Genomic DNA, 17,659 nt, shown 5'->3' on the forward strand with positions numbered 1-17,659 from the left:
GTGCGAGAACAAAGCACCGAGCATTGGACAGGGAGAGCCAAAAAAATTGGGCACTGCTATTGGATAGTCACGCATGCAAGGCTAGAAGCCATTAGTAGAGTAGTAGGCAAGTCCAGCTAGCAGGATCGAACAGACACAATGCTCGATTTTTTTATTTTTATTTTACAAAAACTTGGCAAACCTACATATGAGAAATAGTAGAGATAAATTGACTAAATTTGAAGGTCTTTACACTAAATCACACAAAAGGGCAATACAAAGATCGAGCTCGGTTGTATGACCCTCCAAGTGGTGGCAACCGGTCTGACTATGAAGACTTCTATTGAGAACAAGGGACAACCAAGGCTTAATTGGTGTCAAGACACTTAGAATGAGGTACCTTCTTACTTAGTTGCACCTTTAGCAAGAGCAGCAGCTAGCTCACAAATTTGCTTCTTTATTGAGCAGTGTTTACTATTTGATAAGTTATATATGAATATTATGTTTCTAGGGTCATGTTTTGAGTGGCATAAGGAACAATCCCAACAGACCTCACAATACTTGAACTCAAGACATGATACTGTAGAGGGAGAGAGAGAGAGAGAGAGAGAGAGAGAGAGAGGTATAATCCCAAGAGATCTCACAAGTCTTGAACTCAAGACCTGATACTAAAGAAAATCAATATCATGTGTCTTGCTCTCGTTGCACTGTGAGAATTTATGACATGCGACCAAAACATGCACCAATAGACATCAAGAGGTACCAGTGTTCCTTACTGGCAAGCACATACCACACACACACACACACACACATAGAGTCCATGCTCTACAAAATGGGGATTTGGGAAAGCAAAGCTAATTGAGAGAGAGAGAGAGAGAGAGAGAGAGAGCATGGTCACCACTCAATCCTAAGAGACATCAAAGATCTATATGACAAGTTTTGAACTCAAAGATTGCATTCCAAATGTTGAAGCGGATGTCATAGCAACTCCACTCTTCATCGAAGCTTTATTGGTTGTACTGATAGGGGCTATAGACCCTTATCTCCTCGGACCATGTTGACTTACGAAGTTGACCTCTCTTTGTAGGTTATGTGATGATGTGTACCGCTACTATCGATCTTGCATACCAAAAGGAGGATGAGATGCAAGAAATCACGAGAGAAAAGGAAAGACTCCAAAGCCAATTGTATTTTAAATATTGTAACCAATGTCAAAGCCAAAGATATGAATTTGGGTCAATGGATGGGGGCTTGAGAGAGAGTGAGAGAGAGAGAGAGAGAGAGGAACCAGGGTCACTCTTTATCAATGGTGTCCCTATGGTGCACATGAGTGCATCAAATGATTCATAGGTCCTTACTTGCTGTGAAGGTGTTACTATAAGTCGTTCGATGGATAGACTTGCTAAGCTATAAGATAAATATTTTAATACACAATAATGGAGCATGGTGTTACATCCTTAAGGCACAAAAAAATTATCGAAGACCATGCCTTTATGGCCGCAGCAAGACAACAATGGAGCTTTGATTTTATGACTGGTGTTACATTCTTAAGCACCAAAAAAATCATTGAAGACCCTGCCTTTATGGCCGCAGCAACGCGCGGGTTACATACTAGTTTTACTTTTATTGAAATAAGAGGGGGCACTATACACAAATTAAAAGGAGGAGGGGGTTTCTTTTACATGGCATTGAAGTAAGGGGTGCTATACAAATTGAGAGGGGGGACAAAGTGAAAGGGGGACAGCTGACGGGGGGGGGGGGGGTACAATATTAAAAAGGGGGGGGGGGACAAAGTGGAAGAGAGGACAACTGACAAGGGGGGGTACAATATTAAAACAAGGTGAAGATTTCACGATGGCCTCAAGAAGGCATCATTTTTTCCTCTAATAAATGATTATTAGAACACATTTGACATGTTAATGGACCTTGTGTTCATGAAAAATGTGTCCCAGCTTAATATTCTGTCGTTTTCAATTTCAAAAATGTCAATTGAGAGTAAGGGGAAAAGGCAATTTTTTGCCCCAAAATAGAGAAAAATAATATAAAAACTCGAAAAATAAATCTAATTTTTAAAAAATTCCTCTTAGTAAATTCAAGAAAAGGAGTTTTATATGTCTGAAAAAATGATATTTCTTGAACACTTTAATGGAGAGAGATTAGAGAGAGAGAGAGAGAGAGAGAGAGAGAGAGAGAGATACACGCTTACATGCACACATGCTCATTTTCATAATAAAAATATTCAAATGAATATAATAAAGCATAAAATGACTTGAAATGTCACCTAGAAAAGTTAATGTGAGAGTGACCATTTGATGGTGAAAGAATTGTAAGGGAAAAATGAGAATTTTTGTCCCAAAATAGAGAAAAATAATATAGAAACCCAAAAAATAAATTTAATTTTTTTAAAATTTCTCTTAGTAAATTCAAGAAAAAGAGTTTTATATGTCTGAAAAAATGATATTTCTCGAACACTTTAATGGGGAGAGATTAGAGAGAGAGAGAGATGCACGGGTACACACACATGCTTATTTTCATAATGAAAATATTCAAATGAGTATAGTAAAGCATGAAATGACTTGAAATGTCACCTAGAAAAGTTAATGTGAGGGTGACCATTTGATGGTGAAAGAATTGCAACTTTTGCTCTACCACTTCCCTATGGCCTTCTTGGCTAAAAGGGGGGGGGGGGGGGGACAAAGTGGAAGAGAGGGAAGGAGGACAACTGACAAGAAGGGGGGGGGGGGGGGGGGGGGGGGGGAAGGTATAATATTAAAAAGGGGGGGGGGACAAAGTGAAAGAGAGGGGAGGAATTACGGAGGGGGGCAACGCCTTGGGAGAGGGGCTGTGTGGATATGTGTGTGTGTGTGTGTGTGTGTATGTGTGTATGTATATGTATGTTTGTATTTGTGCATGTGTGTGTGTATTTTGTTTTTCAAAATACCCAAAAAAGTAAAAAAACTTTTGTCCAAGAGCGTAACAAATAGCCAAAAAATGCGAAATTTAGCCCGAAAAATATGAAAAAGTCCCGGGCTCCTGAAGAATACGTTGACGGATTCCGCTACCCAATTTTGCTTAAATTTTCATCAATTTTTGGTCAATTAATTGATTTTTTTTGGCATTCAAGAGGCAAAAAGTTGCCTACAAAATACCAAAAAATCACCAGAAAATTTCTGAAAATTAAGCAACCCATTAAGCTCACTTAGACACACCTTCTCACTAAGAATCACCTGCTAATTCATCATACATACCAAATGGTAGCAAAAGGCGAGATTCTTGGAGCGTTTTTGGCCCGAATCGACCCAAATCAAATTCGAATGAAGTGCAACTTTCCAAATCACTTTGATACCATATCAGAAACACAAATGTAGCACCAAAATGCATAAACAATCAAAACAACTCAATATGGCATCAAAAGCATACTTTCCAAATGACGATTTCAGAGAAAACGCTAAGTGCTTGACTACTTGAATGCACAAACCAAATCAGCGTTTTTGCAAGAACAAATACACTTTCCCGGATGTCCAATTGCACAAATTGAATTCTCAATGCTTATACCAACAAACGGATGACCAAATCACACAAATCCGGCATAAAAAAATTGGCATTCAAACGGATTTCAGAGAGCACACAAAGCACTAAATCCCAAACACCAAACCACTAATGCACACAAGGGATGTAGAGCACTTACATGACCATAATCAACGCATCGAATCCAAGTCCAAATGATGATTACACACCGTGTGTGTACGCAAAGCTCCGGATCCGGCGTTTTCACCTACAAGCAACCAAATCCCAAATGCATGATTTGCAACCAAACATCAACGATTTCAACCCAAAATCATGCACACCTTGCCTCTAATTAGTCACAACCATACATGTGTAAGCTCAATTGTTAGTAGATTAGTGAGAAATTAGTGTGTAGAAAGAGGGAAAAATCGTAAAATTAGTCTACATGCTACCAAAATCAAAACCTACCACCATTCCTACAACCATAAACCAAAACCTAATGAAGATTAGTGAACTCAAACCATCCTCTAGCTTAGGCGCTCGATCCCCGACAGCGGCGCCAATGTTGGCAGTCGTAGAATAGAGCTCAACCCACTGACATAATGTCAATCCGGTGGATCGGAATCCGGCTAGTGCATGGAGGCATGGATGCACCAAATGTGATAGCTTGAGGACTCTATGAAGAGGAAAAAAGCATGGGAATAGAAGAGGGAAAGCTCGGGAAGCTAGATCTACACACACACACACTCAACCTACACTCTAACTCTCTACACATGAGGACATTGATGCTTCCCTTGCTTTCATCTCAAGCACACACACTCTAATCACACATTAAGTACACACACGGAAGCCTAATTAGATCAATGCATGCAACACACATACATACACACTCTAATTTAGCACACATGTGAAGCTAGAATGCTCCAACAAGAGGGAAACTTGAGAGAGAAGAGGAGATTAAGACTTAATCAAGCAACAACAACACACATAAGCATGAAAGACAAGAGCAAGTAGAGAGACTTAGCTTCCATTAACCCCAAACATCGGCTACATGTGTATGAGGAAGCTCCAAGTTCCATAGCCACTCCTCTTCTTCTTCTCCACACTCACCTCACACTCTCTTGAGCTCTCTTTGCTCTCCAAGAGTTGGCTCTTCTAAGAATGCCCTTTCACATCTTGTGAATTGAGTTATATACAAAGAGCTTCTAAAAATGGGCGGCCGGCCAAAAGTGTAAATGCATGTAATAGGCATCTAGGCTCATCTACTCATAGACGTACAAAGTGGAACTCAAGTAGAGCCCGCAGATACAAAGAATATGTGTACAGAATAATGAAGCACAATGCATGACGGTTGGCGCTCGCCCGTCAACACTGCCCTGATAGCCGATGTAATTATAATCCCTGTATGTTGTCATGGCATGACAAGACCTTGTAATTTCTTGGGCTGCTCAATATAATTCACTCACAATTGTGAGTTTTGCTACTAAAAAAAAAAAAACATTTTGCGAGTATTGATTTGCCAGGTCCACCTTTTTTTTGGCATTATTGGTATCATTTACACCTACATTGAATGTGGTGTGGGAGGGTCTCCTAAAGGCTACAATAGACCTTCACAAGCCTTGCTAGAATATGCAACCTATGTCAGTAAGGTAGCAAGCGATCAAGCTTATATGCGTGCAGAAATCTGTTTGTTTTTTGATGTACTAAGAGGGAATGAACCGAGTATATTACTTGAAAGATGTTGAATATTTTGGTCAATAAGTGGGCAAGCTAAATCCCTTGATGGTTAACAACTCCCTAATTAATTGCATAGTTTTTGCATCTCAAGTGTCAGCATTGACTAAAAGTGTTTCTTTGTTGAATGTTAATGTGGTTGAGAAATGGTTGGAATTTGCAAAGGGAACGTAAGAATGTATCAGGTTTGTGAGTAAACATGTAGCATCATAGGGTTGATGAAATGTGCTTCTGCTAGGAAGTTCCTAGATGCAATGGCCATTAAATTCAAAGGACAAATGCTTCACCTACAAATGCAGCAGAGATTTGCCAAGCCAAGAGTGTGCTTAGAGACTAAGAGCAAAGCTAAGAGGGAATGAGCCAAGCGGATTACTTGAAAGATGTTCATTGTTTTGGCCATAAAGTGGGCAAGATAAATCCCTTTACGTCTCCTTAATTAATTGCATAGTTTTTGCATCTCAAGTTGTGTTTATGTGTTGAATGTTAATGTGGTTGAGAAATGGTTGGAATTTGCAAAGGGAACATAAGAATGTATCAGATTTGTGAGTAAACATGTAGCATCATAGAGTTGACGAAATGTGCTTCTGCTAGGAATTGCCTAGATGCAATAGCCATTAAATTCAAAGGACAAATGCAGTGGAGATTCCCCAAGCCAAGAATGCGCTTAGAGACCAAGAACAATTCAATGCTTAGAGACCAGGAACAAGTCAATGTACAAAAGTCGGAATGCTATGAATAATGAGGGAGTTAGTTAGTACTCTAAACCCTTCTTTACCAAATTGAAGTATATTAGAACGAGAAAATTTTTCACCAAACTCATGATGGAAGAGGGCTTGACCTATGTGCTGAGAGGAAAGAGGCTATAAGCCTCTTGTCAAATCCATGTGTGAATTAGAGTATAACTACAAGATTATAGAGATGTATATTGTATTCGTGAGGTAAAGGTGATATCGCTCACCTAGCGTCGAAGATACGTAAGCATCCAATTGTTAGCTACTCATACTTATGCATTGTATATAGAAAAATAGGGGGTGTCTCCAAGTTATGAGATTGGCTCCACCCCATTTCTGTTCTTGAGATATCATCATGTTCAATTGATTAGCACCACGTTACTCCAAATTCTTGCATTGTTTCATATTTTAGGGGTGTGTGCAAGATCAGATGTACCCAGTTTTGGCAGGTAGGTGGAAAGTGTGACATTCAAGGTGTTCAACACATTTGTCTACACCTTGTATGCTAGCATGGCTAACTAGGATTAAGATGCTATAATATACCCTTGGAGAATGAAAAAATGACAATTTTTTAATCTTTGATAAATTATTGACCCTAAGATGTACACTAAGGATAATCCAAAGGTTGCACAGAGATAAAATGGACAAACTATAATCTTTTGAAGCATAATTGCACACAATAATTATTTTCTTTGGACTCCTTGTACCAGAAACTATAGTATATATCAAATCCATGAGAATTTTTTTTAAAATTTATTATAATTTTTAGAAGAGTTCAACTTTATTTATTGATATTCTATGTAAAATTTCCAAGGAAGATCTGTAAAAATTCAACCATTTAAGTATGGTTTTTTTCATCTCACCACATTCCCCATAACTATATTTATTAAATGATTGTAGGATCTTGAGAAATAGTCCTTGCATCTATAGATATCTTATGTAGAGATAGTGATGTACAAGTTGCTTAATTTTTTCACAAAGATAATTACTATTAATTTAAAGAAATGAGCAAAAAAGCTGCAATAATTTCAAATATTCTCTTTAAGCATATGCAAGATTCATGTGCAAGTTTATTTCAAAATTAAGTAAGTGATAAGAGACTTATATAAGAATCTATGTTAAGATCACAATGCTGTGACGGGGGGTAACAGGTCAAACCAAGAGATTCCTTACATACAAAGTACTATTCTCTTTAGTTTGTTATGAAATCAGGCCTTTTCGGTATGTTAGTACTTATGACTTTTATGTGCCCTCCAATTCTTGGCTCTTAGAAATGAGTATAGCTAGGGTGTTATGCAGTAACATTTGCATAAAAAGCTTGCTTTTTTGCACTTTAGAGCGACATAAAATACCAAAACTTGGTACACTTGATCTTCCATACACCGTTAGGTAGCAATCAAGTGTTTTGTATAAGAGATACAAAACCTATTGATGACAATACTGGCTATGTGGGAATCATAGTCTGTATTTATGAACCGAACATCTATGTTTGCAATTGGGTAATAAGAAATTATAGAAACAAAATATTTTTTAACTTTTTTGACTTTGAAGGTTCTTCTTTGGAATTTTTGATATCTTATGTAGCTAGAATAAATTGTATTAGAGATTGATTGGTTCCATGTCGAGTAGAAAGGTTCTAGAGCCACAATGAAACAATAACCATCTACTTTTTGGCCAGTTGATTCTTCAAAACCATTATGGAAAACACAAAAACCATTTATTTTATTGACATTTTGTGAGTAGAATTTTAATTAAACTTCTCCATATTCTCTCAATCCATGCAAGCAAGTTGTGCTTGTCAATCCTCAAGGATGTTGGATATTTGATACAATCAATTTAGCTTGGATCTTAGAAGAGGTAAGCTAAGATAATCATACCAAGAAAAACAAGACTTCTATATATTTTTGTCCCCTCACCTCACTAGCAAATGGTGATAATATTAACAAAGAAGAGAGCAACCCTAATGGAATGGATGATGAAACACAAGTTAGACATGGAGCCTTTGAGAAAGACACAACCATTGAGTAAATTTCTCTTTCTCCAAATTTCTCTATGAATTCATCTACAAAAAATCACTCATGTATCCACATTCATTATAAACAAACTTGCTTACGTGCTTCATATCTTTCTTTTTTTAATAGCAAAACTCACAGTTGATCTCGCCCCAGTTGATTCAGACCCTTATTATTCAGCTTCATGGCTGTCTCTATCCAATAGGGAATTTGTGGCAGATCTACAACTTTGGAAATCCACGGGAACCAATGTAAAATGGATTTCTTGAAGTAACTGGTTTTTTCCCCCCACTTTAACACTAGGTTGGTAACCTAACAGGACATAAAAGTGTCCTTTCAGGGTTTTGAAAAAAACCTCCAAAACCATAGTAGATCCACTCATTTTGTAAAATCCTTTCATGAGGTTATAGTTCAAGGCCTACTACACATGGAAAAAATAAGAAACTTGTAAAATTTCTCATCTTTTGGTCACACCAAGTCTCCAAAGTTGATGAAACAGTGCATTTTCATCAAAACAGTCATTTCTTACGTTTTGTTGCATAAAAATAAGATTAGGGATTTTTGTAGGACTTGATATAAATTCCCTAGTTAACTTGAATGGGTTGGTGACCAGAACATATGATTGCTTCTCACTCACTATTTTTTGTTTTGCCAAAATAAATAGGCACAAAAAAGTATTATTTTTTCCATTCTACAAACCTATCATCAAAGTTTCTATAGCCACGCTCAATACAAATAATATATGCATGTTTTATTAGTTCCCTATTGTCCTTTATGTCCATAAGGAGCCATGGAGCATGTCAAAATAATAATACATCTCTTACCAAGGGGAATCTTGGGGACAAAGATGAAGTGCTAAATACAGCAAACATGAGCAAACATGAAAAAACTGGGTTCAACATTATGAGTTGTAGAATCCCATAGAAACTATTCAACATCTAGCCAAATTTGATCCTTATGACTAGATATGGTTACTACCTACAAAATGCATGTAGTTGTCACAAGAAACTAACAATATTGAAAAAGCTATACTTGATATACTAGAATGTTTCGTTTCTTCTATAATTGAAAAAATCAACCATCGTTGTGTACTATGAAAAATAGGGTATTAGGTGCCCCAAAACTCAAGGAATATTAGATTTATGTTACAATATGCGGCATAGAGAATAAAAAATGCATTTGGATATCATGAAATCCACGAAAAAAATCATAGAAGAGCTAAAATTGGCTAAAAAACAGGATTTGACAATTTTTGTAATTTGGTCATAACTTACAACTTTAATAATTATTTCTCTCTAGAAGCATCAGGATATGTTGAGGACTACTAAAGATAGTTCTCTAGCATTATAGACCTCTCAAACATGAATTCTAGAGTGGTATAGTTGCAAAAAGCTGAAAAAAGGCAAAAACAGGACCCGTTTTTTTTCACAGTTTAGGTTGTGAAATGTTGTGCAAGGACAAGGTTAAAGATGGAATTGATATTCCAAAAAAATGTTGAGTTTTTTTCAGCTCATGAGACAAATTTCTAGATAGATAGCACCTCAAAATCCATTTTGAAACTCTTGACATAATTCAAGAAAAATGGTCACTTAACAGGACATAAAAGTGTCCCATTACCAACCTAGTGTTAAGACTCATGTTGCTGTATTGCATTTTCTCACCAATTCTCTTTTGCTATCCCCCAGTTTTAGGGTAGTCCACGTCGGGGCTAACAACCTGTCATGAACCTCCACCCCTCTCCACCTTTTGAGCCAAGTTTAGCTGCTTCTATCATATCTTTGATCATGAAAACCCAAACTTGATCCTATTTAGCCAAGGAAACAAGAAATTTGGCACAACAAGCATTTGCATGGGCCACAACTTACAAGGTTCAGAATTCCAAGGTCTCCTTGATTCCCCGATCGAGCAACTGATTCCCAACGGCCCCATTGCCATGGCCTGGATGATTTGTGTGGTTTTTCCATAAAAACCTTTTCACTAGTTTTAAGAACTCTTTCTAGTGACACTTAGCCATCTTGAGAAGTAGGCTATTGAAGGCAATATAAGGAATCATAAAGGCATTTATCACTTTTATCCAACTTGGGAACAGGAGAAGAGCATATTCCCACCTACTCATTTTTGTTTTGATTTTTTCAAGCACCCACTCAAGTCTTTGCTTGTGAGTTACATCCACCCCCAAGGGGGCTCCTAGATGCCTGAAGATATTCCTATTTGTGACAATCTCTCCCAACCAGTCAGAAGGGTCAAATGAGTCATTTTCCAATAGGGAGATCAGCCTTGACTTCTCTATATTGCACTGGGACCCCGAAGCTATTGAGAATATTTGTACAATATCTAGAGCTTTCTTGATGACCTGGGGGCATGCCTCAAGAAGAGGATAGAATCGTCTGCAAAACTTTTTGCTAGGAGTTGGCTATTTCCTGGCAAAGCCAGGCCTTACAACTCCCCTCGTTCCGCATTAGCTTCGAGGGTCATGATCCTATGGAGAATAACAGGGGGGCCAGAGGACATCCTTGCTTAATAGACCTTTTGACCTCAAAATAAGCCACAATTCTATCATTGAAAAGGAGCTCTGACTGGCTTCCAGCTCCCTGTACACTTACGAAGCGATATAGGCACGGCCCAAAGCCCAGAGCTTCCATTACGGCTTCTATATAAGTCCTTATTATTATGCCATAAGCCTTATCCAGGTCCAACTGTAGCAGTACACACTCTTGATTTGTGATAGTTGCGTACTCAATTTCCACCATTGCTGCCAAGATGTTATCGTAAATGGATCTTCCTTTGATGAACCCATGCTGATGGGGAGAGATGATCTTGGTTAGTAAGGGGACTAGTCTGAAGGCTACAACTTTAGAAATAATTTTGTAGGCCATCGACATCATCGTTATAGGGATCCAGTGTTTATTGTTGAGAGCAACAGATCTGTTTGGGGATAGGTTTGATAAGCCCTCTCTTTACACTTATCTCCAACGACCCTTCGACAATGGATTTATTGGTCAACCTTGTGATTGGGACCTTGAGATCTTTCCAAAATTCTCTATAGAATTCCACCGTCATCCCATCCCAACCAGGGGACTTTTCCTTGCCAAGAGCTTGCAATGCTAGTAAACATTCGTCTTCAGAAAATGCCCTTTCCAAGAAATTAGCTTCTGAGTGGGGAATCTTCTTCTTGACACTCTGAAGTAGGGACCCTCTAGCTTCTTCCACTTCTTGGGATCGGATCTCTGGCCGTCCAATGACTTTACTGAGTTAGCCCAGCATCAGACCGGCCATCTTATCCTTGTTATGAATTGTTGGCCCTTTCTCATCATCGAGCGAGCGGATGTAGCCTCGGCTCTACTTGATTTTTAAAGCCCTAAAAAAATGAGCTTGATTAAAGGCTTTAGGTTGAAGGGCAGTCTCCCTGGAGAGAACCCTTGCCTTTCTGATATCTTCTAACTGCTCATTAGCAAGGTTAGATTTTCGTTTAGTGAACCCCCCCCCCCGGCGAGTGATTCATGGACACAATTCATTCTCTAGTGAATTTTTTTCCACAGCGAAGAGGATTGCTTTGCATTCCCACCAACACCACTTTTATGTCCTTTTAGGTTACCAATATGGTGTTAACAAAGTCTTCAATTCTAACCAAATAGCTTAGAAGGTTTGCTAAAATTGTTTTTAGTGCCTTGCTTGTTAATTATTGATTAACCAAGTGCGTAATGATAGTAAGAGCTTGGAAAAGTTAATAGATTGTGGATGAAGAACGCAAGCATTGATGGAAGTTGAGAACTTTGGAAATATTTTTAACACTAGTTGGGTACCTCGACACTCGAATGTCTTGTGAACATTATAACGTCCTAAAACTAGGCAAAAAGTATAGGTCATTTCTATGATCCAAACAATGTCGAATGGATATTGCTAGGAAAGCTACCAATAGTGAAAAGGTAAATATGCAAGGAAAAGACTTTTTTGATATATAATAAAGTATTTACAATTGAAATGGACACATCAATGTCCCTTATTTTTTGCATGAGTTTGTCCTACCCACTCATATGGAATGATTTTTTCCTTATGTCAAATGAATTTTGTTTGTCACAATACTTTATGTGTCTCTCTAAATACTTAGAAACACCACATATTCATGTAACTTAGATCCAACATATTTTCTTTATATATGATGTATGCACCAGATACTACAATATATCCACATAGAGTTTAGTAGACGACATGGTATTAAAGAATAATTTTTTTAGTTAAATAGCGATTCTCAAAGCAACTTTGTAGTGTTTTTCTTATGCAATATCCATGGGGCAAGTCACGCAGTAGGTAAGTTGGTAGAAATTTGTTATGATTTTACCTTGGTATTTTCTACCTCTGCTTGGTTGAGCTCTTGATTGAGGCTGAAGCCATCTTTATTGCATTCATTGTGGCAATGTAGTCATCACTCAAGAGAGGACCGTGTTTGAAATTTCCATGTGTTATACGCTCACCAAAGGATATAGTTTACATGTCTTTGAAATTTCCATGTGTTGTATGCTCACCAAAGTCTACAAAAAATTCCTATCACATGAGTTCAACATTAGGGATTGTTTTTTCTATATGCTATCCCATTTTTCTATATGCTTCCTAGCAAGGACATTTTTATGTGCGTTGAGGTTACCAATTTAATGCTAACAAAGTTTTCAATTCTAACCCAATAGCTGAGAAGGTTCGCTAAAAGCTTTTGCGGTGCTTGGTTAATGATAGTAAGCATGGGGAAGTTAATAGATGGTGGACCAAGAAAGCAGACATTGATACCCGTTGAGAAATTTGGAAATCTTAAATTAAAGCGAGTAATACTTGCAACATTTTATGGAGAGAGAGAGAGGGAGGGAGAGAGAGAGAGAGAGGGAGGGGGCGAGGGAGAGGGAGAGAGAATGTGAGATGGAAAAAGAGAGAGAATCAATGCACGATCTGGATGCCTAAAGGTATATAAAAACTCTAATAGTTTCCCTATTCATGTTAACCCTGTAGAGGCACAATTTTTGGGTTTGACGTAGCATAGGTCTCGGAGAAAATGGTGGGGTTGGGAACAAGAGTCATGCAGTATGGGACAATGCAGTATCCCATGGACGGTTGGCCGAGCATTGTGAGGATCGTTTGTTCATACAATCACATCTTGGGAGCGCGGACCACGGGGTTGGCCTTGGCGAGGGCAGCACGATCCTGGGACTTCAAGGGGCAGGCGTGCTGATCCGGGAAGCGATGGATGGAGCAAAAGACGCTGCCACAGCGGCAGCGGAAGCCTGTGAGCCCCACCTTTTTGTGGTAGCTCGGGCCCTGGCAGCGCGCCGGCGGCCTCTCCCTCGCCTTCTGATCCTCTGCCGCTCGCAGGAGCTGATCCTCCGTGGCAGGTCGAGGCGCTGCACCAATGTGATGAGCTTCCGTCGAGGTGGGAGAGTGCAGCTGATCGGGCGCTGCCTCGTCGGGCACCTGCCTTGATGAACAACCAGCTACCAGAGATTCGTGGAGGCAGCGGGAGCAGAGATTGCGGGTCTGTGGAGTGCCATAGAATCCACAGTTGTTTGCGCAGGGAATATTTTCCATACTGCTGCCTATTGTTTAAGTCTTCGTCAACCGCGAGCTTCTTCGTGCCAATTTTGCTTCGTGATACTTTGAGGCTTTCCAAAAGCTAGAGTAGGGTAAAGGGGCCAACTTAAGGCGACCCAAGAGGAAACACAGACTCCGGAAAGCACGCTAAACAGAATTGAATGCTTAGACGTTCAAAATCAAGATCGAAATCGTCTCTACCAGCAACAAAAATCTGGAATCAAATTGCATTTATACAGGCGAAGAACACTCCCACAACATTTTTTATGTGTATAAAAAATGGTTGTAAATAGGAAACCAGAACGGGGGGGCATTTAGAGCCATTGTGCCAACAAGGCTTGAACCCAAGATCTAATGGCCACGATTGCAAGTTGGCTACATTGTCCATCCCAACTCTCACTCATTTGTGTCTCACAATGGGTCCGAAAGTGCACAAAAAAACTGGCCCCGGCAGTCCTCCTAAAGGGGGGTGGTTTTTTATTGGCCCCTTTACCCTATGTGCCTACGATTTAAAAAAAGTGGGAAAAGTGGAGAATCTGAGTAGATGCGACGAGCTGGAGTCTCCTGGAGCCCGTAGGATTTGTTGCTTCGGCGCTACTGTCCGGATGCCGCCTTGGCGAGCATGCAGGAGATAAAGCGCAAGCGTAGGCAGCCAGGTGTAGGTAGGAGCGCAGGGTTCACGAGGTATGAGCAGTTCAGCAGGTCGACTTGGCACGGGGCTTCTCATTTTTTTCTAATATGACGAATCGCCTACCTTGTAGCTCGGTGGGGTGGCTCAGCTGGTTAGCCTAGAAACGTGTAGGTATGCTCTAGTCAAAGGGTTGAGTTCGATCCCCCAGTTGTCCTTTTACAGGTCGCCGATGAGATCCTCATGGAATCTACATAGAATTGAATATATTAAGGAACCTACGAGTATGTCCCTACGAGTATGACCATTTTAAAGCCAAGCCAAACCAAACGCCCGACCAGAGAGAGAGAGAGAGATAGATAGTTCTATTATCGTCCTGGGAGGTCAAATATGACCTATGGGACCAAATGAACAGAGAGAGAGAGAGAGAGAGAGAGAGAGAGAGAGAGAGAGAGAGAGAGAGAGAGAGAGAGAGAGATAGTTCTATTATCGTCCTGGGAGGTCAAATATGACCTATGACCACAGAGAGAGAGAGAGAGAGAGAGAGAGAGAGAGAGAAAGAGAGAGAGAGAGAGAGAGAGAGAGAAAGAGTGGTTTGAACTTTCCAAGACACCATACTGCACAAGGGTTTGCATTCCATTTTGTTCTAGATTATACATAATATAAGTTTTGTGAGTATTGATATGCCAAGTCCACCATTTTTTTGGCATTATTGATATCATTTACACCTACATTCAATGTGGTGCGGGAGGGTCTCCTACAGGCTGCAATAGACCTGCACAAGTTTTGCTAAAATATGAAACCTATGTCAGCAAGGTAGCAAGCGATCGAGCTTATATGCGTGCAGAAAGCCGTTTGTTTTTTGATGTACTAAGAGGGAATGAACCGAGTAGATTACTTGAAAGATGTTGACTATTTTGGTCAATAAGTGGGCAAGCTAAATCCCTCGATGGTTAACAACTCCCTAATTAATTGCATAGGTTTTGCATCTCAAGTGTACGCATTGACTACAAGTGTTTCGGTGTTGAATGTTAATGTGGTTGAGAAATGGTTGGAATTTGCGAAGGGAACGTAAGAATAAATCAGATTTGTGAGTAAACATGTAGCATCATAGAGTTGATGAAATGTGCTTCTGCTAGGAAGTGCCTAGATGCAATGGCCATTAAAATCAAAGGACAAATGCTTCACCTACAAATGCATTGGAGATTTCCCAAGCCAAGAGTGTGCTTAGAGACGAGGAACAAGTCAATGTACAAAAGTCAGAATGCTATGAAGAATCAGGGAGTTAGTTAATACTCTAAACCCTTCTTTACCAAATTGAAGTATAAAAGAACTAGAAAATCTTTCACCAAACTCGTGATGGAAGAGGGCTTGACCTATGTGCTGAGAGGAAAGAGGCTATAAGCCTCTTATCGAATCCATGTGTGAATTAGAGTATAATTACAAGATTATAGAGATGTATATTGTATTCGTGAGGTAAAGGTGATATCCCTCACCTAGCGTCGGACATACATAAGCATCCAATCGTTAGCTACTCATACTTATGCATTGTATATAGAAAAATAGGAGGTGCCTCCAAGTTATGAGATCGGCTCCACCCCATTTCTGTTCTTGAGATATCATGTTCAATTGATAAGCACCACACTACTCCGGATTCTTGCATTGTTTCATATTTTAGGGGTGTGTGCAAGATTAGAGGTACCTAGTTTTGGCAGTTAGGTGGAAAGTGGGACAATCAAGGTGTTCAACACATTTGTCTACACCTTGTATACTAGCATGGCCAACTAGGATTAAGATGCTATAATATACCCTTGGAGAATGAAAAAATACAAATTTTTTAATATTTGATAAATTATTGACCCTTCTATATATTTTTGTCCCCTTACATCACTAGCAAATGGTGATAATTTTAACAAAGAAGAGAGCAACCCTAATGGAATGGATAATGAAACACAAGTTAGACATTGAGCCTTTGAGAGATCCACAACCATTGAGTAAGTTTCTCTTTCTCCAAATTTCTCTATGAATTTATCTACAAACAATCACTCATGTATCCACATTCATTATAGCAAGCTTGTTTACGTGCTTCATATCTTGAATGAAATGCAAAGCTACATTCTCCTAAGGAAAAGTAAACCACCTATTTGAATATGGTGCACAAGAAGAAGGCTCCAAAATACCCATGCTAATCCTCCATCAAGTATCTCTATTAGTTTTTTAGAATTGAGCTATTTGTACTAGAACTGGATGAAAATTCCAAGGTACATGAGGGATAGTAAATATTTTTACTAACATGTTGTGAGCAAGGTTTTAGTTAAACTTTTCCGTATTCTCTCAATCCATGGAGGCAAGTTGTGCTTATCAATATTGAAGGATATCGGATATTTGATACAATCAACTTAGCTTGGATGTTAGAAGAGGTAAGCTAAGATAATCATACCAACAAAAACAAGACTTACATCATTAGCAAATGGTGATAATTTTAACAAAGAAGAGAGCAACACTAATGAATTGGATGATGAAACACAAACTGCACATTGAGCTTTTGAGAGAGCCACAACCATTGAGTAAATTTCTCTTTCTCCAAATTTCTCTATGAATTCAGCTACAAACAATCACTCATGTATCCACATTCCTAATAGTAACCTTGTTTACATGCTTCATATCTTGTATGAAATGCAAAGCTACATTCTCTTAAAGAAAATAAACCACCTATTTGAATATGGTGCACAAGAAGAAGGAACCAAAATACCCATACTAATCATCCCATCAAGTATCTCTATCAATTTTTTAGAATTGAGCTATTTGTACTAGAATGGGACGAAAAATCCAAGGTACATGAGTGATAGTAAATATTTTTACTCGCATGTTTTGAGAAGGGTTTTAATTAAACTTCTCCATATTCTCTCAATCCATGGAGGCAAGTTGTGTTTGTCAATCCTCAAGGACGTCGCATCATAGAAATGATGAAATATGCTTCTACTAGGAAGTGTCTAGATGCAATGGCCATTAAAGCCAAAGTACAAATGCTTCACCTACAAATGCATTAGATATTTCCCAAGCCAAGAATGTGCTTGCGAACCGGGAACAACGAACCGGGAACAAGTCAATGTACAAAAGTTGGAATGCTATGAAGAATGAGGGAGTTACTTAATATTCATGAATCCTCTAAACCCTTCTTTACCAAATTGTAGTACAAAAGAAGTAGAAAATGTTTCACCATACTTGTGGTGGAAGATGGCTCGACCTATGTGTTAGGAGGAAAAAGGCTATAAGCCTCTTATCGAATCCATGTGTGAATTAGAGTATAACTACAACATTATAGAGATGTATGTTGTATGAGAGATGGTCTATCAGAGAGCAAGGCTAGCCTCATTGAAGATGGCTCGACCTATGTGTTAGGAGGAAAAAGGCTATAAGCCTCTTATCGAATCCATGTGTGAATTAGAGTATAACTACAACATTATAGAGATGTATGTTGTATGAGAGATGGTCTA

The 17,659-nt window shown here is 39.0% G+C and overlaps 1 protein-coding gene across 1 annotated transcript; it reads right to left on the bottom strand.

Annotated features, from left to right (window-relative positions):
* Nucleotides 1–13,096: 13,096 nt before the first annotated feature.
* Nucleotides 13,097–13,531, bottom strand: LOC147450161 (zinc finger A20 and AN1 domain-containing stress-associated protein 9-like). The gene has a single exon (XM_086520422.1). The coding sequence runs from the start codon at nucleotides 13,529–13,531 to the stop codon at nucleotides 13,097–13,099; it is 435 nt and encodes a 144-aa protein (XP_086376548.1).
* Nucleotides 13,532–17,659: the final 4,128 nt, after the last annotated feature.

This window comes from Adiantum capillus-veneris, chromosome 9 (genome assembly GCF_014529385.1).
Source record: "Adiantum capillus-veneris isolate H3 chromosome 9, ASM1452938v2, whole genome shotgun sequence".
Lineage (NCBI taxonomy): Eukaryota > Viridiplantae > Streptophyta > Polypodiopsida > Polypodiales > Pteridaceae > Adiantum > Adiantum capillus-veneris.

What these genes read in the sequence shown, in the direction of transcription:
- LOC147450161 (XM_086520422.1), bottom strand. Translation starts at nt 13,531, where the DNA reads ATGGAAAATATTCCCTGCGCAAACAACTGTGGATTCTATGGCACTCCA.